At 37.7% G+C, this 24,684-nt stretch overlaps 2 protein-coding genes across 2 annotated transcripts; both read left to right on the top strand.

The window, feature by feature from the left end:
• The first annotated feature begins 7,260 nt into the window (after positions 1-7,260).
• On the top strand, positions 7,261-16,690 carry LOC110935489 (lipoxygenase 1, chloroplastic). The gene is made up of 8 exons (XM_022177874.2): positions 7,261-7,879; positions 8,497-8,777; positions 11,311-11,548; positions 12,395-12,715; positions 13,291-13,484; positions 14,058-14,344; positions 14,908-15,171; positions 15,709-16,690. The coding sequence occupies exons 1-8, from the start codon at positions 7,525-7,527 to the stop codon at positions 16,463-16,465; spliced, it is 2,697 nt and encodes an 898-aa protein (XP_022033566.1). The 5' UTR covers positions 7,261-7,524; the 3' UTR covers positions 16,466-16,690.
• A 5,963-nt stretch (positions 16,691-22,653) lies between these two features.
• LOC110935488 lies at positions 22,654-24,375 on the top strand. Its single transcript, XM_022177873.2, has 2 exons — positions 22,654-23,317; positions 23,573-24,375. The coding sequence occupies exons 1-2, from the start codon at positions 22,816-22,818 to the stop codon at positions 24,370-24,372; spliced, it is 1,302 nt and encodes a 433-aa protein (XP_022033565.1). The 5' UTR covers positions 22,654-22,815; the 3' UTR covers positions 24,373-24,375.
• Positions 24,376-24,684: the final 309 nt, after the last annotated feature.

The raw sequence follows: 24,684 nt of genomic DNA, 5'->3' as shown, positions 1-24,684 counted from the left end.
ATCAACATCCCTGCAGTATTTAAAGTTTAAACCTCAAGAAAAACTAGTATTCGACCAACCTCATAAGGCTGTGGATCGTTTGCAATTTGCTTAAAGTTACCGGTGAATCTAACAATAGGCTAGATCACTGATCACGGCAAGAATCACTATTTTTTTTTTTTTTTTGTGAACGACGGATTAAATGATGTTAGACTAAAAACAACCAGCGGGAAACTGGCCAACAAACATGAGTTCGCACCGATTATAACACCATAGGAAATTAAAACAACTTGTGACCTATGTATGAACATTAAAACCCCCAATAACAAGGAAATAGGAAATAAAAATCACTTGTGACCTATATATGAGCATCAAAACCCCCAATAACAAGGAAAAAGATAGCAAAACGCCCAATAGTAACAATGACTAGTAGCTCCAAATTAGAGTTAGATGGAAACAACCACCACCATTAAAGTCTATATCACTTTGTCATATGCTTCAAGGTTTTTGGGAAACTGGTTTTGGTCACCAACTATCTTCTAACTTCTAAGCAGGGGCGGATCTATAGTGTTTGGAGCCGTAGCACGGGCTACGGCTCAACCCCGTTTTCGTAGTCTTTTTTTTTTTTTTTGTTTTATACAAAGGATACCCCTAAAAAATACGATGATACACCTAACTAGAGATGGGCATAAAAACCGTTTCCTACCCGATTCCAGTGGACCCGACTCGGACCCGGTTCCGGTTCCTACCCGATGCTCAGAGGAACCGGTCCCAGGTTTAAAAAACCCGACGGGTATTACCCGGTTCCTATTTTTTCTAAAAAAACCACCCGTACCCGGTTCCTCTCTGTACCCGGTTTCTACCCGTACCCGGATCCTCTCTGTAACCGGTTCCTATTTGTACCCGGTATGTTACCGTTGGAACCGATTCTTATATGAATGTTACCGTTAGAACCGAATCTTGATATATGTCAACACATTAAACTAAGGGATGATGCACTTACTATGACGGCCGAGGAGTATAATAATTTTTACATTTTGGCATGGTGGAAGTCTAAAGAATCGGAATTCCCGATTCTAGCCACCATGGCTCGTGATTTACTAACGGTCCAAGCTTCCACGGTAGCTTCGGAAAGTGTTTTTTCTCTTAGTGGTAGGGTATTGTCGATTAGAAGAACAAGATTAACCCCGGAGTCGCTAGAGATGGCAATTTGCCTAAAAGATCATTTGGACGGCGTTGATCGTGTTCAACATAAGTCGAGTCTCGAAGACGAGGTGGAGTTGGAGCACAAGATTATTGAAGAAGAGGATGAAGAGGAAGACGAGGTAGAGACGAATGATTCCGAAGACGATTGTACCGAAGTGCCCGCACCAAAGCGTAGCGGAAGTGAAAGTGCCGCACCGTCCTCAAGCAAACAAGCAAAAAAATAAATTATAGGAACCGATTCTGATCAGTCCCGTGGAACCGATTCTGTTACGAAACAAATGCGAACCGATTTTGATTACCGAAGGAACCGACTTTTTGTACTACTTAAACAATTATATATGCGAATTTTTTTTCCACAAACGAACTATTATTTCACAAACATAACACTTAAAACATAACACATCAAACACATCAAACATCACACATAAAACATAAGACATCAAACATAAGTAAACAAACGCATCCACCAAACTACACATTAGAAGAACCGGATCCTTCGCCCTTTTCTTCCTTTTTTGCCTTTGTCACCGGGCAATGTTTGTCGGTATGCTTCTTGAGGGTGGAGTTTGCTGCCGCCTTCATGAACTTCCCACAATTCTTGCAACGAGCCATCTCATGGTTATCCGACATCAAACACAAATCAAAATTTTTCCAAATTGCGGGGTTACGCTTGGTTTCTAAAATCAAAATAACTCCTTCTTCCGATGCCATATTGTTCTTCTGGGTTTGAATGTGTTTTACAGAGAAAGAAGAGTGATGGATTGGATGATGCAAATTGAAATGTTTGATCCTAAAACTCGATTTTTATATTTGAAAACCGGTTCTAACGGTACAAATTTAAAAAAAAACAGCTTTTTCTGTTAAGAACCGGTTCTTAACAGTAGTCGTCAGCAGCTGTATTGAAATACGCAGTGGAACCGGTTCCAAACAGTACCCGTAACCGGTTCCACACAGTACCCGGACCCGGTTCTATTGTACCCGAAAGTGGTTCCACCGGTTATAAAAAAAATGATGTGTACCCGGGTTGTACCCGGACCCGGTTCCACTGACAACCCGGTTCCAATCACTTGTATCCATACCCGGTTCCGGGTTTTAAAAATACCCGATAATGCCCATCTCTACACCTCACCAAAAAATAGGATGATATTATTTAATTCTCACTTTTTTATAAGCCCAAACATTTTACAACCCGAAAACTTGTAGAATAATTAAGCCCGAATGATAAAATAAGCCCAAATGATATAGATCTGGTTTGGTTTCTAAAATGGATTAAGTGGGTCACATTTTTACCCGCATCCGAACCCGTAGACCCGCCATGATCCGACCCATCAGCAACAAAATGGGGCCATGTTTTATTTTCTATTTTATTTCCAATTTACACAACTTAATACCCACGTTTCCTTATTTTGTTTTCTGCATTTTCATTTAAAGTTTGAGGTAGTGGTCAAAGTCAGTTTGCATGTTTTTAGGTAGTGGGATAGTTTCTTCTTTTCTTTTCTATATGTATTTCCCAAAGGACAATGGAGGAGACACTGAGTTTATGAGTTTGAAGATTGTGTGTTAATTTTTTGAATGGATTTTGAGAGTAATTAATTATTGTATGCTAGTTCAAGTGTGGCAACTTCAATGGTGTTTTTGGAGTCTAGATTAGAATCAAGTGGTTATCTATATCTTGATTCTCATTTAGTTTTAACCTAATCGTTTTTTTTTGTTTTTTTTGTTTTTTGTTTTTTTTTTGGTGTTTCTGTATCACAAGAGACCGTTAGATCTATCCGTTTTATTTAGAGTTTTTATTTTCCTAGCCGTTACCGAACCGATTGCTATCACGAAAGACTTTTTACCAACGTCGCCCACTCGGGATAAATACCGTCTGTGAGATAGTAGCCATACTTATGCTACACGTCGTTTGCATAGAATGAAGTATCTGGTGCAACACCGTCTACGACATCGTCGTTTGCATAGAATGAAGTATCTGCTGCTGTACACTTTTGTAGTCCAGAGAAACCAACTTTGCGACTTGCATTTACCCTTTGCGTGAAAAAGGGGATTCGCCCGCAAGATCATTAGAAATTTTAACGAATAGTCGTCGGCTCATACGAAACCTACGTTTAAACTGAACATCATCGTACACGGGAGTTTTACAAAAATAATCTTGCACTAGACGTTCATGAGCAGCTGACCGATTCCATTCAATAGGCGGTTGTCTGGTACGCGATGCAGAGGATTCGGCTTCTTCTTGCAAATAATTAATCGCCTCCTGCGCCATGGCGATAACCATATCAAGAACACCGTCGGATGACGAGCTCGAAGAAGACATTTTTAAGTTGTGATTGGTGGGTGTTTTAGTTGTGATTGGTGTGTGTTTTGGTTGTGATTGGTGAGTTTTTTAGTTTAGAATAGGTTATATATATAATAAAATAAGATTTTTTTTTAATATTCGACCGTTTCGCAACAGTCATATTTGACCATTTCTCCTCGTTCAACGCGATTTCATCCCGTTACCATGGTGGCGGACGTTCAATGGCGCCCCGGCATAGCGCCGGGGTGTGGACTGATGGCGCCATGGGCGCTATAGAGTGCCAATTGGGTTGGATGGCGCCCCCACACCCTCCGGCCTAAGTGATAAATTCAATATGAGCAACCCTATTATTATACAGCATACACATATGATATAATTAGACATCACTCAACTCAATATGAGCAACTCGATATGAGCAACCCTATTATTATACAGCATACACATATGATATAATTAGACATCACTCAACTCAATATGAGCAACTCGATAAATTAGCAACATTAGTTTAAAAAAAAATGATATTACACTTTTAGTAAAAGTTAATTGATTTTTTACTTTTAACCCAAAAATTTTCACTTTTTCCAATGCCTTACAATTTTTTTTACTTTCAACTTTGGTCCCCTATAGTTTTCATAATATTTCGTAAAATTTTCGTTTTGCGTTTTGTTCTAAATTTTACGAGTTAACATGACACAACGTTCGTGCGTGGTTCAACATTTTTTACGTTTTGTTTTACGCTCTGTTCTATATTTTGCAAGTTAACATGGCGCAGCGTGCCTGTGTGGTTAAAAGTTTTTGTGTATTTTTCCCCGTTTGACTGGACCGTCGCAACGCGTGGGTCCTTAATCAACTTAGTTATTATTTTTTATGTTTTACGTTTCGATTTAATTTCTCCGCATTAACACGCCGCAACTTCAGTGTTGGTGGTCATTAGCGATGGTGTGACACTGGTACTATTTGTCGCGGTTTATGCCCCTACCGCAACGCATGGAAGAAGGAAAGGGTGCTTAATACTAGTTATAATAGATATTGCATGTCACTTTTCAGAACACTTTCACAAACATTCGATAGGTTTGAAAATTAAGAGACGTAAATAAAATAAATAACAAATAGTCTTAAATGATACTTGTCAACTATAGTTCATTTGACTGCTATAAATTTGAAAAATATTTTGTTACTAATTTTATTATAACTGATTATAAAATTCCGAATTTGGATTATCAAACTCTCCTTGTTCTTACAAATCAAACAACTTGACCGACGACACATATCTCAAAAGTGTTAACAAATTACAAATCTTCCACCATGTTCCTATTAAAAGCGTTTCTAAATGGGTTTAACCAGTGGCGAAGCTTGAAAAATTCCGACAGGGGGCCGAAAACGTATATACCAAAAAATTTCTATACGAAAGCTACATATATAACACTACTGAGCGAAAAGTTCGAGGGGTCGAGCGCCCCGGCCCCTTCTAAGAATCGCCCCTGGGTTTAACTAGTCTAACCTGTATACAACACGGATAACTAGTTTACAGGGCCGGCTCAACCATTTTGGTGGCCTAAGGCGAAGTAAAATCTTGTGGCCTTTTTCCCAAAAGAATGTATGTAATTGAAAGTTAAACTTGAAGGGCCCAAGTGTAATTATTTGAAAGATTGTGTTAAAATTTAAAAACAAGAAAAAAAATGCTAAACCAAGGATTTGAACCCGGGTCTCACGAACTTTCATACACACACAAAACCACTACACTACCAACCATCAATCTATTAATAATCCACACCCTAAATCTTTTATAAATAGACTGCAGTTTCATCAAATTATGGAGGCCCTATAGTTTTGGTGGCCCAAGGCCCAAGCCTCATTTGGCTTACCCTTGGGCCGGCCCTGCTAGTTTAACTAAACATGTTAAATAGGCTAACATGTCAACATAACACGTTTATAAACCGTTCTCATTACCGCCATTCATCAATCTCGACTCTCGGGCTCTTAATTCTTCTCGACGGTTGCTATAATCTCGGCACATCTTGACAGTTTCTCTTAGGTGGGTTCTGTTCACCTTGATAGTTTCTCCCAGACGAGTTGTGTTGGACTAGACAGTTGACAATTCTGTAAATTGATTATGACTACTTGGATTAATGCAGTTTGAAAAATTTATTATTATAATGTTTGTTTGTGAATTGTCGTCTAATATAATTAATGTCTTTTAAAAATTGATTATGGTTGTTTTGAAAACTATCTAATGATGGTTGAAAATTATTGGTGGCTCATTATAAAAATGTTGATTGTGTGGAGGTTTATAATTGGAGGATTTTATTCATTGTAAATTTATCGTGTTATTTGTTAAGTGTGTTAAACGGGTCGTGTCATGTCATTCGTGTTACTACTTACTTGTTATACTTAATGGTGTTAAACAAGTCGTGTCGTATAACCCATTTATAAAAATGATCATGTTGATGGTTAAGTAAATGACTCATTTAGTTAAACGCGTTGTTTTTGTGTTTAATATACGTGGTAACCGTGTCATGTCTTACATGTTTATCAGAACATAACACACTTTGCTAACCTTATCCTCAACATACATTTTTTTTATATGAATACATCTTTACACACATGTAAGAGAATTAGTTTGGTTTGATTTAATTTATTAGTGAGTGTAACGATCGGCCTCTCGTATCACTAATATTGTGCGTTTTGCTCACAACGATGTCTAGCTTACATATTTGTTTTTGGTTGCCCATTGGAAACTTCCCGATATGTCATCCATCTTGAAACCACTCCCAACTGAGCATGCTTGACTGTAAAATTCTTCTCTCATCCATACATCAAAAACACATTGGTGATATATGAGGCGAACATTCTTTATGATACAATATCTAGGGTTGCAAACGAACCGAACGAACAAGACCTTGTTTGTGTTCGTTTGTTAAGAAATATATGTGTTCACGAATTGTTGATAAACACTTACCGAACAAGATTTTATGTTCGTTTTCGTTCGTTAAAGAAATGCACTAGTTAGTGTTCGTTTGTGTTTATTTGTTAATCTTAAGCAACGAAGGAAAATGAACGTTGATGAACCCAAATGAGCACAATCTAATGTTTATAAACACAAATGGAAACAAAGGAACACAAAACAAGCGTTCATAAACAAAATATATAATAAACTAACACTTATTAAATATTTTTTTTGTCAGAATTTTGAAGTATTTAAAAATATAAAATCTAAAAACACTAATGAACTATCGAACACAAATGAACACATTACCGAACGTTCACAAACATAAATGAACAAACGCAGTCTCTGTTCATGTCCGTTCATTTAACTAAACGAACAAAATTTCTTATTCGTGTCTGTTTGTTTAATAAACAAACAAACCTCCCACCAAACTGTTCACTGGTCGTCAAACGTTTGGTTCGTTTGCAGCCCTAACAATATCTCTTTTATGAACAAACATAAAAGACCGATATGAAATTTGTCTAAGGTGTTACAGCGAAAACGAACCTAAAACTGACTCACATGGTTAACCTCCGTTTTTCAATTAGTAAATCCTTGTTTTCTTAAACTCCTATTTTAAACGAGCCTAATTGAACAAACCCTGAAAACTTACTCCATACGAGTTCGAGTTTTAAAAATCAAACCCTAACACACATAAATTAAACGAGCTCGAGCTCGAGCTTGTTGCAGTTTGGAATAATCAAAACTCTCCGTGTTGAATGTCAATCAAACGACTTGTCCCACCTATTTGTTTCTACCTTCTTTACTCGGATATCACAAACTTTGACTCGACCAAACTGTTCTCTAGACTCTACAATTCGCACTATAAACGTGCGTCACATAGTTGTAGTGGATCATTGACCACTGCTATTTATAGTGGTCGTCACCCTCAATCATCTTCATCATCATCATCATCATCATCATCATCTCCATTATAAAACTAACTCTATGTAGTCTATCCCCTTATTCCCCTGTATCCCTTTATATAATAATAATATAACAAAAAATAATAATATTACTTAACCCCAATTCCACTGTACACCAATCTGTAACCATGGCTCTATCTAAACAACTCATGGGTTGTTCCCTGACAGAAAAATCACAGTTTCTTTCTTCAAACATTCTCAAATCGATCAATTATAGCTCGAATCAGGTGTCGGTGAGTCCAAAGAGGTGTGTTCGAACGAGGGTTCCGGTTGTGAAGGCGGCGATCAGTGAAGATCTTAAAGATCTGGCTAAGTTTGTGAACGCGGAAAAGGCGGTTACGTTCAAGGTGAGAGCTGTGTTGACTGTGAGGAATAAGTACCAGGAGGATTTTAAAGAGACTCTTGTCAAGAAATTTGATGCGCTTGCTGATCAGATCGGGAGGAATGTTGTGCTCCTGGTTCATAGTGTCGATATTGATCCGAGTATGTTACCTGTTTGATGAAATGCCTCTGTGAATATTTTTTTTTCTTTTTTTTTTTAAATTGTTTAATGTTTTTTTTTTTAAATTTTGATCCAAGTATACAACTTGGTTGATGAAATTCCTCTGCGTTTTTTTTTCTTTTAAAAAAAATAATTTTTTTTTTCAGTTTTGATTTAAGTATGCATCCTGTTCGATGAAATGCGTCTGTGAATATATTTTTTTTAGTTTATTTATTGATTTTTGTTAAGTTCTGATCTAAGTATGCATCCTGTTCGATGAAATGCGTCTGTGAATATATTTTTTTAGTTTATTTATTGATTTTTGGTAAGTTTTGATCCAAGTATGCAACCTGCTCGATGAAATGCATCTGTGAATACATACATATATTTTGTTTTTTAATTTAGTTATTGATTTTGGTTTAATTTGATCCAAGTATGCAACCTGTTCGATGAAATGCGTCTGTGAACATTTTTTTTTTTTTCTAATTCTAAAATTAATTATTGGTTTTTATTCGATTTAATTCACGTATGCAACCTGTTCGATGAAATGCGTCTGTGAAATTTTTAATTTTTTTTTTAATAATTTAATCATTGATTTTTGTTTGATTTTGTGATGTAGAAACAAGGGCTCCAAAGAAAAGCAAAGAAGCAGTGTTAAAAGACTGGTCAGAAAAGTCAAATCTGAAATCTGAGAAGGTTAATTACACATGTGATATATTAGTGGGTTCAGATTTTGGGATCCCAGGAGCAATTAGCATAAGTAATAAGCACCAAAAAGAGTTTTATTTGGAGAGTATTACGATCGAAGGATTCGCATGTGGGCCCGTTTATTTCCCTTGCAATTCATGGGTTCAATCCACTAATGATCATCCTAATCCCAGAATCTTCTTCTCTAATCAGGTATATAGTTAGTTATCTTTTGACTGTTTGGTATAAATTGGTCAAAGTTTTGAACTTGGAAAGTCAAATCTTGATTTCTTTTTGAGCAACCATGAGTCCATGATGATGTGCGGTCTTATAAAACTTAAAAGAGTAAACTTCCGTTTTTCTCCCTGTGGTTTGGTCACTTTAATGGTTTTGCCCCAAACCTTTAAAAATAGCCATTTTACTCCCTGATGTTTTGGTTTTGTTGCCAGTTTGCTCCCTGCGGGGAGCAAAATGGAAAAACAAACAATTTGAATGGAGTTAAAGGCGGGGAGCAAACTAGCAAAAAAAACGAAACATCAGGGAGTAAAATGGCTATTTTTAAAGGTTTGGAGCAAAACCGTTAAAGTGACCAAACCACAGGGAGCAAAACGGAAGTTTACTCAACTTAAAAAGTATTCACAGCTTTTTTTTTTATTTTCGAACGGCAAACTTTTAATAAAACGGCACCTGCGAATCTTTTTTTTTTAAAGTTCCGTTTATTTTTTTTTTTTTGAGGAAACTGCCATTTTGGTCCCTGAGGTTTGGTTACTTTTGTCACTTTAGTCCAAAACTCAAACCTTTTGCATCTGGGTTCCTGTGGTTTCAGTTTTATTGCCATTTTGGTCCAAAAATGAAATCAGGTCATACTTGTCTTATAAAATCCTGCAATTTTGTCATTTTCCTCAGGGACAAATCAGGTCATATTTGTCTTATAAAATATGGTATTTATTTATAAAAAGAAATGATCATTTTTCCCCTGCGAAAAATGACAAAATACAGGATTTTATAAGACAAATATGATCTGATTTCATTTTTGGACCAAAATGGCAATAAAACTAAAACCACAGGGACCCAGATGCAAAAAGTTTGAGTTTTGGACTAAAGTGGCAAAATTGACCAAACCATAGGGACCAAAATGGAAGTTTACTCTTTTTTTTAAAGTTCAGTTTATAATTACTAGTTTAAAGTTTAATATGGTAGTTGATGAACATGCCATGTCATCCTTGGAGATAACATTAGGTATGGGTCAATGTTTTTTGAAATTTTTTTAACTAGTAAAATATAATATCTAAAGTGGAACTTTTGGATGTTGACAGTACAGTTTGGCTGGTTTTGAAGAAAAAAAAAAATATGTGTTGAACCGCTAGCTTGGTGGTTTAACGGTTTAGTTTTGACGGTTTCAACCAAGTTCTTATAAAACCATATTTTAAATAAAAGAGTAAAATGCCGTTTTCGTCCTAGAGGTTTGGCCAGACGTGTGACTTTCGTTCAAAGGTTTGTTTTTTTTTCGCATCTGGATTCAAAAGGTTTGAAATATTGCCATTTTCATCCGGCTCGTTAAGTCCATCCATTTTTCTCTGTTAAGTCAGGGGTATTTTCGTTCTTTTTGTTAACTTAAAGGGCTATTCGGTTCTTTTCACTTTACGTACAAGCATTTAGCATAATGTACAAGTATTCAAAAGACCGAATCGCCTTTTAAGTTAACAAAAAAGAAAGACGAAAATATCACTGACTTAATGGAGAAAAATGGACGGAGGTAACGAGTCGGATGAAAATGGCGGGATTTCAAACCTTTAGGATCCGGATGCGGAAAAACAAACCTTTGGACGAAAGTCGCAAAACTAGTCAAACCTCAGGGACGATAATGGCATTTTACTCTTTTTAACTAGTAAAATATAATATCTAAAGTGAACCTTTTGGATGTTGACAGTACAACCGAAAACTGTGGTTTTATGGAACGACAAACCAGACCTACTAGATTGGTGATTTAACGGTTTCAAGCAAGTTCTTATAAAAACCATGATTATATTATATTTTAAAGAGTTAATTGCCCGGATGGTCCCTGTGGTTTCACGCTTTTTCACGTTTAGTCCCCACTTTTTAAAAATAGCATGTATGCTCCCTATGGTTTGTCATTTTGTTACTCGGATGGTCCCCAAACATTTACTCTGGGGACAGTGGCGGAACCAATGTACAAGGAGGGGTAGCCCGGGCTACCCCTCAACTCCCTCTTCGTAGTGTAAAAATACCCTTCAACTTCGTCTACGTAGTGTAAAATTTTTATCGTTTTTATACAAAGAATACCTCTGATCCCCCCCCCCCCCCCCCCCCCCGAAAAAAAAAAGAAAAACTCAGATATCCCTGAATTTTTGGGCTAGCTCCGCCACGGTCTGGGGACTATCCGAGTAACAAAATGACAAATCATATGGAGCATACCTGCTATTTCCAAACTAACTGACATCTACTCAGGGACTATCCGAGTAACAAAATGACAAACCATAGGGAGCATACCTGCTATTTTCAAAAGGTGGGGACTAAACGTGAAACCACAGGGACCATCCGAGCAATTAACTCTATTTTAAATAAAAATAAAGATGGTTTATGATTATAAATTTATTATACATATGCATAACTAAATACTCTAAAAAACAGCATGCTCGGTTTACATGGCCATTTCCGAACTGTGCCAAAACCGTTGAAACATCAGGCTTACTCATTCTATGAATGTTATTTTACACTTGAGCAGCCGTATCTGCCAGATCAGACGCCAGCTGGACTTAAGTTACTAAGAGAAAAGGAGCTTACGTATTTAAGAGGTGACGGGAAAGGAGTCAGGAAGTTATCAGACCGAATCTATGATTATGATGTTTACAATGATCTCGGAAATCCTGACAGGGGAAGTGAGTTTAGTAGACCAATATTAGGTGGTCAAAAGATCCCATACCCAAGACGTTGTCGTACGGGCCGCTTACCTAGTGACACCGGTGTGTGTTTTTAACCGTCTTTTTAATTTCTTATGACAAAATGGTTGGGTTAGGTAACGGGTCGAAATATTTTAGATAAAAAAAAAGGCATTCTTTGGGTGGTAGGGTCACGGGTGGACCCGAAACACTTTTTGTCCTTTTTGTAAATTTGGCGTCAGGGGCGGATATATAGCTAAACAAGGGGTAGCCTCCGCTACCGCTTGGTCGGAAAATTTTTGAAGTTATTAGTGTAAATTTTCGAAAAATTTGACGTTTTTTCGATTTCGTTACTGCCTATTTATAAAACGTTCCCGCTTGGTCGGAATCCTAGATCCGCCACTGTTTGGCGTTAAATGTGATGACAAACTATGTAGTATTATTATAAGTGTGCTCACAAAAGCAATATCGTTACAATGATAATCCAAAACTGAGTAGAAAATTAGAGTAAAGTACACGGATGGTCCTTCTGGTTTACCAAAATTTTGGATTTGGTCCCTATCTTTCCAAAAGTACACGGATGGTCCCTGTGGTTTGCACTTTGTAACACATTTAGTCTCCAGCCAACAAATCTAAAGGTTTTAGCATGTCCAGGTTAGGGACTAAATGCGTTACAAAGTGCAAACCACAGGGACCATCCTTGTACTTTTAGAAAAATCTGGAGACTAATTGCGTTACAAAGTGCAAACCACGGGGACCATCTGTGTACTTTTGGAAAGCTAGGGACCAAATCCAAAATTTTGATAAACCACAGGGACCATCCGTGCACCTTCAGCCGAATTGAACCATGCATTTGTGTATGGTTTGAAACTGTCACCTCTAAAAGGGTATATATTGTACAATATTCTAATTCTTTTGTGATTTAAACAGATATTTTATGTGAGAGTCGAGTGGAGAAGCCTTTTCCGTTGTATGTTCCAAGAGACGAACGATTTGAAGAATCGAAACGAATTACTTTTTCAACAAGTCGGTTAAAGGCAGTGCTACATAATCTTTTACCCTCAATGGTGGCTAATATTTCGAAAAAACACGATTTCAAGGGGTTCTCGCAAATCGAATCTCTTTACAGTGAAGGAGTCCCTCTCAAATTCGGGCTTCAAGATGATCTCTTGAAAAAGCTCCGGTTGCCGAATATAGTATCTAGCCAAGGTGGCGGTCTACTCAAATTCGATATCCCCAAGATTCTTTCAAGTAAGCATAATAAACGTGGGAAAATAGGCGGGTTGATAATGGGTCAAAACAAGTTTGGATAAAAACGGGTATATTTCGGTAAGCCTGTAAACGAACCGGACGTTCATGAATTGTTGGTGAACGTTCATGAATTGCTCGTGAAAAGTACACAGATGGTCCCTGTGGTTTGCATTTTGCAACACATTTAGTCTCCAGCTAACCAATCTAAAGGTTTCAGCAGGTCCAAGTTAAGGACTAAATGTGTTACAAAGAGCAAACCACAGGGACCATCCATGTACTTTTGGTAAAAGTTGTGGACTAATTACGTTACAAAGTGCAAACCACAGGGACAATTCCTGTGTTTTTGGAAAGCTGGGGACTAAATCCAAAATTTTGGTAAATCACAGAGACCATGCATTAAAAATGCTCTTTGAACGACTCTTAAATTTTTTCCATGTTCCTTTTAAGCTATCTTTTTATTTACTTGTTTGACCCGTTAAAGATACAACATAATCCGAACAACCCTTTCTTAAGTGGGTCGAATTTGCCACAAGACGGAAATATTAAATTTTGGACATGTTTTGTTGTATGTGCAGAGGACAAATTCGCATGGTTACGTGATGATGAATTTGCTCGCCAAGCACTTGCAGGGGTCAACCCGGTCAACATAGAGAAGCTTAATGTTTTCCCACCAGTGAGTCAACTCGACCCTGAAATCTATGGCCTACAAGAGTCTGCTCTCAAAGAAGAACACATTTCTGGCTATCTTAATGGGCTCACCGTACAACAGGTAACATTATTTCATATCAGTCGAGCCTGTAATAACTAATAAGTAATTTCTTTTGGATAAAATTAAATTATAATTGTAAAAATAGGTGGGTTAAAGTTGTCTGATGTTTTAGTTAAGGGTCTAAACATGTCATTTTAAAAGTTGAGGGGCTAAACATGTCATTATTAAAGTTGAGGAGCTAAAGTTGTTTATTACTACAGTTGAGGGGCTAAACATGTTATTATTAAAGTTGAGAGGCTAAAGTTGTTTATTATTAAAGTTGAGGGGATAAAGTTGTTTAGTTAAGGGGCTAAACATGTCATTATTAAAGTTGAGAGGCTAAAATATCAATATTAAAGTTGAGGGCTAAAGTTGTTTATTAACAAAGTTAAGGGGCTAAAGTTGTTTTAGTTAAGGGAATAAGGGGCTAAACATGTTATTATCAAAGTTGAGGGGCTAAACATGTCATTGTTAAAGTTGAGGGTCTAAAGTTGGTTAATGCCAAAGTTGAGGGGCCAAAGTTGGTTGATGTGACAAGTATTTAAATAATGAGATACTTAATCAAAGCATGATGAATATTTGGTACATTTACAGGCTATGGAGGAAAACAAGCTATTCATAATTGACCACCATGACGTATATTTACCGTTTCTTGACCGAATAAACGCACTTGACGGGCATAAGACATATGCAACCCGCACCATATTTTACTTGAACGAATCGGGCACACTTAAGCCTGTTGCAATCGAGCTTAGCTTACCACGACAATCAAAGCGTGTGGTCACACCTCCAATAGACGCCACTAGCAACTGGACCTGGTTGCTCGCTAAAGCCCATGTTTGCTCTAACGATGCTGGCGTTCACCAGCTCGTAAACCACTGGTAATTATTCCAACACTAATTATCATTAGAGCAAGAGTTAATTACTATTTTCGTCCCTGTGGTTTGTCAAAAATCACTATTTCAGTCCATTAGTTTAAAAATTGCGATTTAAGTCCCTGTGGTTTCACTTTCGTAACCATTTCAATCCATTTATTCTGTTAGTACAGGGACTGAAATGGTTACGAGATGGACTGAAATGGTTATGAATGTGAAACCACAGGAACTAAAATCGCAATTTTTAAACTAATGGACTGAAATAGTGATTTTTGACAAACCACAAGGACGAAAACAATAATTAACTCTTAGAGTAAAGTACACGGATGGTCCCTGTGGACTAAATGCGTTACAAAGTGCAAACCAGAGGGACCATCCGTGTACTTTTGACAAGCTAGTGACCAAATCTAAAATTTTGGTAAACCACAGGGACCATCTGTGTACTTTACACTTATCATTATTATCTTTTTAGGATTGTTTTCATACATATCCTTGTAAAATTCTTATCTTCATACATTTTTTTTGTGTTGAATCATATGATATTTACTAAACCGCCCTTATGCAAGTAGGTTACGGACACACGCAACAATGGAACCGTTTATATTGTCTGCGCATAGGCAATTGAGTGCAATGCACCCGATTTTTAAGCTTTTGGACCCACATATGAGGTACACGCTAGAAACCAATGCGATTGCGCGCCAAAACTTAATTAACGCTGATGGCGTCATAGAACAAGGTTTTACGCCGGGACGTTACGCGATGGAAATAAGCGCTGCCGCTTATAAAAACTGGCGGTTTGATTTAGAAGGACTCCCAGCTGATCTCATTAGAAGGTATATAAACACGAGTCTCTTTTATTTTTTGTTTTCTATTATTTTTGTTTAGAGAGTAAAATGCCATTTTCGTCCCTGAGGTTTGGCCAGTTTTGTGACTTTCGTCCAAAGATTTGTTTTTTCGCATCTGGATCCAAAAGGTTTGAAATCTTGCCATTTCCATCCGGATCGTTAACTCCATCCATTTTTCTCCGTTAAGTCAAGGGTATTTTCGTCTTTTTTGTTAACTTAAAAGGTTTTGAATACTTGTACATTATGCTAAATGCTTGTACATAAAGTGAAAAAGACCGAATTGCCCTTTAAGCTAACAAAAAGACGAAAATACCACTGACGTAACGAAGAAAAATGGATGGAGCTAACTTGCCGGATGAAAATGGCAAGAGTTCAAACCTTTTGGGTCCAGATGCGGAAAAACAAACCTTTGGACGAAAGTCGCAAAACTGGCCAAACCTTAGGGACGAAAATGACATTCTATTCTTGTTTAGAAGTGGCAAATGTCTACGCGTTTAAATGTTGATTATGTTCTCATGCATACAGGGGTATGGCGATCCCGGACCCAAGTCAGCGACATGGACTCAAGCTTTTAATCGAAGACTACCCGTACGCTTCTGACGGGCTCTTAATCTGGGAAGCGATACAAAATTGGGTCCGAACCTATGTAACGCAATACTACCCGGACGCATCTTTCGTATGCAACGACAGCGAGCTCCAAGCGTGGTACGCTGAGTCAATCAATGTGGGCCACGCTGAACTTCGCAATGAGACATGGTGGCCCACGTTGGCTAACGTCGAGGACCTGACCGCCATCCTAACCACCGTCATTTGGTTGGCGTCAGCCCAACACGCGGCGCTTAACTTCGGTCAGTACCCATACAGCGGCTACATACCGAACCGGCCACCGCTAATGCGTCGATTGATTCCCGATGAAATGGACCCTGAATACGCGAGCTTTCTTGAAGACCCGCAAAACTACTTCCTCTCTGCGATACCGAGCATGTTACAGTCTACTAAATTCATGGCGGTGGTCGATACGTTATCTACACATTCGCCTGATGAGGAGTATATCGGTCAGAGACAACAAACCGACACGTGGACCGGGGATGCGGAAATGGTGGAAGCATTTTACATGTTTTCGACGGAGATTAAGAGGATTGAGCAGGAGATTGAGAGAAGGAATCGGGACACGAGTTTGAAGAATCGGTGTGGTGCGGGAGTTTTGCCGTATGAGCTTCTTGCGCCGAGTTCACAGCCTGGTGTTACTTGTCGAGGGGTTCCGAATAGTGTATCGATTTGAATCGGTTTCGTGGGTGTAGGATTGTAGGTGTATGTGTAGGTTTAGGTGTGTGTTTGTAATGTATCATGTAATGAAGCTGTCAATAAGTTGCAAGATTATGTGGTCTAGGGATCTAGTGCAAGTGTGTAACATCCAGTGTGTTAGTTATGTTGTAGCTTGTAAAATTGTATTAATTTGATATTAATAAAACTTGAGAAAAGGGAACATGTGAAATTACTTATCCCATCAGTTGTGTAGCTCATTTCAGTTGATAATTTCAAATGTAAAAGAAATGATCAATTCAAGCACATTTCGGCCAGGTTGTAACTTCTGTTTTGGTGGGTATAATAGCTCCTTGAACTGAGCGGGTTTTACCTCACCGCACTGTCGTGCATTCGGACAAGTGTTCACGGGCTTCGGCCCTAGGTGAGGGTTTTCTCCGGTTTGGAGGCGAGTGTATATCCTGATATGTCGAACAGGGCTGGCCCTGAGAATTCTTGTACCCTGTTCTAGCTCGAAAAAACGTGCCCTCGGGCCTTAACGAAATAAATAATTTAAACTAGTTTTTCATACAATCGTGAACCGTTGACAAAAATATAGCATTCGATAAACAATGCAGTTAACAAAATACTCTCCTGCTTTACGACGTTTCAATATCCATAGGGCACTAGTTGCCGCCCAACATGGACTAATTGTTTTTTATTAGTTTTTAAAATCATTTGGGTATTGGGCTCACTAATCAAATCCCAATGGGCTAACTAATCTAAACCATATGATTTTTTGTGTAAGTGAGCCTATGTTATGTTAGTATTTGTTTGGCTATACCCTATTAATTTTTTTTACATATATAATATCGGATTTTTTTAAAAAAAATTACGTGTCCTACGAAATCACGGGCCCTGGCCGGTGGTCCTCCCCGCCCACCTCCAGGGCCAGCCCTGGTGACGAATTTCGCCAGTAGCTTATTTGAAGGATTCGTTCACCGTTCAAAAAATAATAATAAGATCTTTGTATGGTAAACTCTATAATAATATATCTAAGCATGTTTGCATCAATGGGACACCAATCCAATGAGTGGAATTTGATATTTAAACGATGATAAAAACGTGAAATAATTGATGGTGTAGGGTGTTCAACTTTTGCTTTAATAATGGATTGGCATTCATCGCACGACAAATGAGTTTGGTCAATGATTTTGACTCTACATCTTTTGGGTCAATCATATTTGGCCCTACATGTTTGTTTGTTATTAGGCTGATGGTAATAAAAGTATTTTAGCTTTTTAATGTTGTGAAATTTAAACAACTTTTAATCAAGATAAAAAGAAATGCACGTCTCGTTTGCTAGATTTAAAAGGGGCGTCTGTGTCACGAATTAAAGTTGTGGCCCAAGAAAGTTTCAATTACGTAAGAGGTAAAGGTAGTAGACTTTATTTCAACCCATGATATTCATTATTTTGTAGGTTTATTATTCAAATAAGTTAATTATTTCTCTAGTTTTAGTGATACATCCCATCCCATAAGGTGTTTATTAAACTCGGCCGTTGAAACTTTTTGAATCGAGACATGTTGGCATGGTTGGACAAACCATCCAACTGTTCATCAATTAAAAACAGAGATTGGTTTTTGAATGGCAAACTAACATACTTCTATTAACCACTAGGGTTGTTTATGAGCCGAGCCGAACCGATTGGACCTTTGCTCTTGCTTGGCTCGTTTACAAACCGAACCGAGCAGAGTGGCTCATTTAAAACCGAGTCTCAGATCAAGCGAGCATTTTCCAAGCAGTGAATATTCTGAGCGAGCGTCGAGTGAACTTCGAGCAATTTTAACGATTGTGTCATGCGATTTAAATTTGCGGAGAGATAGTGAAAATATTGGGTCTCAAGTTTTTATGTCTTTAAAAACAAGCACATTTCATGGCATAATATTTTTCTTATAAATAACAATGTTGTGGCCGATGAGATGATGTTGATATTGCACGAACAATAACGTTGAGAGTTGGAGATGATCAACTTAGGGTAAAAACATAAAACATTGAGGTGATGGGTAGACTGTCGTTTAACGGTTTAGGGTTTGGTTTAACTTTTAAATTTGGTTTGAAGTTTTTTATTGGTGTGATTATATATCAACCTATAAATTTGTATATAGTGGACCAAAATCTAATAGAGTGGTATGTATCAACCTATAAATTTAATTTATATTTATGTCTATATGTATGTGTATATACATGTATGTCAGTATGTGTATATGTGTATATATATATATATAGGGCAAAGATCCGTTAGAAATCACCCTTTATTGCGAGAACCAATGTGAACACAACCAAAAATAACTAAAAATAGCTAAAAACACACACACAAAAAAAATTCAAATATTTTTTATAAAAAAAATACATTATATATACTAATTAAAAGGGTAAATTACTCTTTGAGTCCCTGTGTTTTAGTGGTTTTCACTAGTTGAGTCCAAAAGCAAAAAGTTTAACGACCTGAGTCCCTATAAGCATTTTCTTTAACCATTTGAGTCCTTTTGAGTCCAAATTTTAACCTTTTGAGTCCAATTTTTTGGACTCAAATCGTTATAAAATGAACAAATTTGGACTCAAATGGTTAAAGAAAATGCTTATAGGGACTCAGGTCGTTAAACTTTTTGTTTTTGGACTCAAATAGTTAAAACCACTAAAACACAGGGACTCAAAAAGTAATTTACTCTAATTAAAAATAATAAATCGAGCCGAATCGAACCGAGCGGACTTTTGTTCATGCTTAGCTCGTTTACAGGCCGAACCTTTGCAGTGCGGCTCGTTTACAACCGATCCTCAAATCGAACGAGCATTTTCTGAGCAATTTCTGGGCGAGCGACGAGCATGGTTGTGTGAATAATTACTATACTCCAAGTAAATGCGGTTGTGTGAAACTCTTATCAAATGTCACGTTACATTTCATTGAAGTGCAACTTCTTGTCAAATGCATGTCATTAAACATAATATTAGCTTAGGACCTCATATTACTAATTGTCTAAATCAAACGGATTTTGACAGTTTCGTCAGTATAGCCGACTCAACACCACTGGTTTAGTTCGTCATTTTTTGAAATCATAGGAACCCGTATGGCATAGAAGTATCCGTCTACACAAAGAACACCATGTCAAATACTTTAGTAATCATACATCAAAGATCATAATTCTAAACTTCAACACTAACAAAGAACAATAAGTATAAAACAGTCAAATTTCACTTTATATATAGTTTAGAATCAGAGCCAGATAAGTATGGGTCATGGGCGGGTAATACACTAAATTACCAAACAATCAATTACAAACAAGTGGCAGGTAAACCGATAACAAGTTGCGCTGCAACACCCTTTTGAATAGCAAACCGATCCCAACACCCTAATGCCCTATTATTGAGGTATTTGATAAAAGATTGTCGGTTTGGAAAGCGAAAACCTTGTCGATAGGAGGGAGGCTTATTTTGATCAATTATGTGTTAGAAAGTTTGCCCATCTATTATTTCCAGGGACGGACTTAATACATAGTGAAGGTGGGCGGGCGCACCCCCAGGAAAAAAAAAATTAGTGCTAAGTTCCGTCGAAAATCCCGTTCGCACCCCTTGGAATTTTTCGTCCGCACCCCTTAGGTAAAAAGTGTTATCAATTTATATTTTAAATTTTTTTTTTAGTAAACTCAAAATTTTTTTTAAAAAAAAAAAATACTACCTAAATTATTTATCTTTTAATACCTAAATAACTAAACCCAAATATCCAATATCTTTAACTAGTCCACTACTAAGTCTTAGCCCAATAAACAAACCCAACAAATTAACAATATTTCAAACTAAAATAAAATAAATAAGCCGAAAACCCTTACTACATATTCTCTCCCGCTCTCTGTATCCTCCCTGCACGCCAGCGATCAGAACATCAGCGACAACAGTGAACAGTCAGCAGCCGCATACCACCGTAATCAGCCACCATACCACCGCCTATCGAACACGGGTAAATTTCTTTGTTATTTTTGATGAATTTTGGTTGATTTTTTGGTTGATATTAGCCACATACTAACCATGACAGTAGACATGTGCTTAATTTTGTTTTTCATTATGTTATATGGTGGGATATATTTTGTTAGTGATGATATTTTGCCTTTTATTATAGTCGCATACACCACACAGTAGATCTGGTTGGTTATATTTGTTAGTGAAGAATGTTTGGCTTTTTCTTTTTATGGTGCATATGTTGTTTAGATGATTTTTAGGGTTATTTACGTTATGATTTCTAGGGCTTGAATAGTTGATATATTATGTTTTGGATAGATTTCGAAAAATGAAAACCCGGAGGGTGACATTTTAATTATGTTTGTAACAAGGTTTGACATATTTTTGATGATATATACATTTAGTTCGATGTTCTTTTGTTTTACATGACCCGACCCGACCCGATACGAACCGGTTTTTTACTTATATACCTTGGGGCCTAAAATTTTTAAAAATGTTCTGCACCCCCATAGAAAAATTCCTGGGTCCGCCACTGATTATTTCTTCTTATATAAGGCTCCAGCTAGTGTTATTAAGACCCTGGAAGCCAGGATGAGAAAATTCCTATGGGCGGGTTCTAGTAGTAATTTTAAAATGAATTGGGTGGCTTGGGATTGTGTAACTTGGCCCAAGAATAAAGGTGGGTTGTGTATTAATAGACTCAAAGAGGTCAATGAGGCCCTTCTTGTTAAATGAGGATGGAGATTTAGGGTTGAAAACCACAATCTGTGGTGCAAAGTGGTAGAAGCTTGCCATTGTAAGAACAACCAATGGAGCTTCCTTCCGCTTAACGGGAATATAGCGGGGTGCTGGAAAAACATTGTGAAGTTTCCAAAATGAAATTAGATGAGAAAGGTTTAAACCGGTTAATCATAGGTAAGGTGGGGAATGGGGTCGACATTTGTTTTTGGATTGATACATGGGTGGGCGATCTTCCCTTCATGAAAAGATGGCCTCATTTGTTTGGTTTAGAGTTGTTTAAATTGTGCAGGGTTGCAGAGAGAATGGAAGCGGGTTAAGATAATGGTGCGATTACATGGCAATGGTCTAGACAGCCTGAGTCCGATAAAGAGTTAAAAGAAAGGCAGGAATGTCTTAAGGTGCTCACCTTAGTGAGACTTTCCAACGATAAGGATGTATGGCTATGGAGTGTTGATAGTAAGAATGGTTTTTCGGTGAAATCTGTCAAAAAGGCATTAATTATGGATAGAGGAACTAGCCACCCTCCTAATTTCATATAGTGCAAATGGGTGCCCATCAAATGTAATGTTATGGCTTGAAGAGGCAATTTGAATAGGCTTCCAACGAGAGTCAATTTAAAAAGAAGGAACGTGGTTATTACCTCGGTTATGTGCCTCTTTTGTGACGAAGTAGATGAAATGGCAGAACAGTTATTCACGGCTTGTTCGGTGGCTACGAGGGTATGGGCGACTATCAGCGTTTGGTGCAACATCCCACCGCTTTTCCTTTTTGAGTTCAAAGACATTTTACACATACACAATTTCATTAAGTGTGGTAAGAAGGCAGAAAAGGTTATATACGGGTTGGCCATTATTACTTGCTGGTGCATTTGGAAAGGAAGGAACGACGTGGTTTTTAATCAGATTAAATGTAGTCCGCAGGATATCATAGGGGAGATAAAATCGAGAAGTTTTGCTTGGGTTAAAAATAGATCATCCTATAATTTCACTAGTTGGGCGGAATGGTGTAAATACCCATTGTACATGTTGTAATTTCTTGTCATTTGCCCGTTTAAGTCAAGGGCGTTTGTTTTTTAGGTCAGGTGTGTTGTTTAATGAAGTTTTATTTAAGGAAAAAAAAAAACTCTACAGTCAAATTTCAATAACAGAATTTAAAACTTTAGCAAAACGAAATTTTAAAAACTTGTTTTACTTCCAAAAACCTCACTTGAAGCCTATTGATGTGGCATAACAAAAGACCACTAACTTGGCCCAAAACTGAATCCGTCTGCGTATGTTTACAGTCATGACTCAATAAGGCTATACGGTATGGGGGTCGGCCCCGGCCCGTCGCGGGTCGGCGACGATCCAAACACCGTTCCGCCCCCATACGTCCCCGTCCTCTCCGTCCAATCTTAGACGTTGGCGACGATGCTTTTTTGTGGGCCCCCCCTTTAAAATATGACCGTTACATAAAAAAAAAATAATAAATTTCCAAATTTTGAAAAAAGCCAAACGGCTATATTATTAAATTATATAAATTTTACATCCATTTTCACTATCAAACACCAAATTAACCTCCACAATTCACCACTTTCTCCTATAATTTTTACACTCTCTTCCACTATACTCTCAACCTTCTTCCACATAATTTTCATGGATCCGTTCAACAACCCGGATACTCCCAACACTCCTTCGAACAACCCGAATACTCCCAACAATCCGACCCAACCAAATGTTTTTTCGGTTCCGGGATATTATCCAACGCTAGAACCGAACCAATTCTCCCAATTTTCGTCGAACGCGTTTGCTTCATTCCAACATTCGCCCAACCAATTCACTCAAACGTCCCAAAATCAAGCTCTTCAACAAATGATGATGCGGGGTGCTTGGAACTTTCCACCCGTTCAACCTCAACCGATCCCCACACCCCCCGTTCAACCCCAACCGATCCCCACACCCCCCGTTCAATCCGAACCCGAAGACGATGTGGAGATTGTGCCCGAAACCCAACCGCCTAAAGGGAAAGGAAAACGAAACAAAGGGAAACAAGTTGCGGGTGATCAAGCGTCGAAACCGAAGGCGATAAAATGGACCCCAATCGAAGAAGAAGCCTTAGCCAAGGCTTTCATTGGCACTTCCGACAACCCGGTAAAAGGTTCGTATTTTTTTAAAGTTTACATCTTTTTAAAGTTTACATTTTTTAAAGTTTAAATTTATAAAGTTTATTTTTTTTAATTTTTTATTTCTTCACAGTAGGTTTATATTTAAGTGTTATAGTTTTTTTTGGTTTAAATTTAATAGTTTTTAAGTTTAGTTTTTAATTAGGTTAAACAGTTTTAATTTTTTAATTTTTTTTCATAACAGTAAGTTTGTTTTGTTTATTTACTTTTATTTGTTTGTTTTTTTATAGGTAATAACCAACCGGGTGACGGGTTTTGGTCCAAGGTATTGACCAAGTTTCTCGCCATGATTGACCAAGGCCCGTATAGAGATATCGACTCGGTTTCCTCGAAGTGGCGAAAATTGAACTCGGCCGTTAATCGGTTTTGCGAGGAGTATAACAAGTTATATACAAGTGACCGTCGTAGCGGGTGGAACGACGAAGATGTGTTCAAAATGGCATTGGAAAAGTATAAGCAAAATAATCATGGTTCCAACTTTCCTCACGTTCGCGCGTGGATGGTTCTAAAAAACGACCCAAAATGGGCGCCCATTCCTAACGAGGTGGCGATGGCGAAACGCCAAAAAACATCGGAAACGGGTAGTTTAAGCGCCGGTGGATCGGACGCGAGGTGTCACATTAACTTAAATGATGACGCCGACTATGACGAAGACGAGTATAACGTACGTGAACCCGAGCGTCCACCGGGCCGAGACAAAACAAAAAAGGAGCGGGCCAAGGGAAAAGGAAAGGAAACGGTGGACCCGAACATGGTTGAGTTTATGGAACACCTAAAAGTGTACAACGACATATCGGCCCAAAAGTCGAAGGCGAAGGAGCGGGCCGTCGAAGAAAAAAGTCGTGCATCGGACGAGAAGTTAAAAGAAAAGGTCCGATTGTCGAATGAGAAAATCCGAATCTCCGATGAAAAAATTCGGCTTAAGGAATGGGAAATAATGATGATGAATGTCGAGAACGAACCCGAGCCGAAACGTTCGATGTTGAAAAAACTACAAAACGACATCATGAAAAAGCATCAAATTATTTAACTTTATGTTTATTTTTTATTAAGTCTTTTTTTTTAAGTTTATGTTTTTTTTTAATATTTATGTAATGTGTGTTTAATATTAATGAAAATATTTTATTAGTATATTTGTCAAATGTTAAAAAAAATAAAATAATAAAAAACATAAAAAAAACATAAAAAGTGTTGAAGGAGTATGACTAGGATCATCATACCATGCCTTCTACTTTTGGAGGATGGACCATCTTAGTGAGGACTATGATGTGTCGCCTAGGTGGCGGATCATCCTCCAAGGATGGTCCATCACCATACCATGTAGTCTAATATCCACGTGTCA

This window comes from Helianthus annuus, chromosome 4 (genome assembly GCF_002127325.2).
Source record: "Helianthus annuus cultivar XRQ/B chromosome 4, HanXRQr2.0-SUNRISE, whole genome shotgun sequence".
In the NCBI taxonomy this organism is placed as follows: domain Eukaryota; kingdom Viridiplantae; phylum Streptophyta; class Magnoliopsida; order Asterales; family Asteraceae; genus Helianthus; species Helianthus annuus.
Note: the sequence above shows the minus strand (reverse complement) of the source record. Positions and strands in the feature narration are given on the sequence as shown.

Coding starts and splice junctions, on each gene's coding strand:
- LOC110935489 (XM_022177874.2), top strand. CDS start 7,525: ATGGCTCTATCTAAACAACTCATGGGTTGTTCCCTGACAGAAAAATCA. Junction 12,716..13,290: donor TATCCCCAAGATTCTTTCAA/GTAAGCATAATA, acceptor TTGTATGTGCAG/AGGACAAATTCGCATGGTTA. Junction 13,485..14,057: donor ATGGGCTCACCGTACAACAG/GTAACATTATTT, acceptor GTACATTTACAG/GCTATGGAGGAAAACAAGCT.
- LOC110935488 (XM_022177873.2), top strand. CDS start 22,816: ATGGATCCGTTCAACAACCCGGATACTCCCAACACTCCTTCGAACAAC. Junction 23,318..23,572: donor TTCCGACAACCCGGTAAAAG/GTTCGTATTTTT, acceptor GTTTTTTTATAG/GTAATAACCAACCGGGTGAC.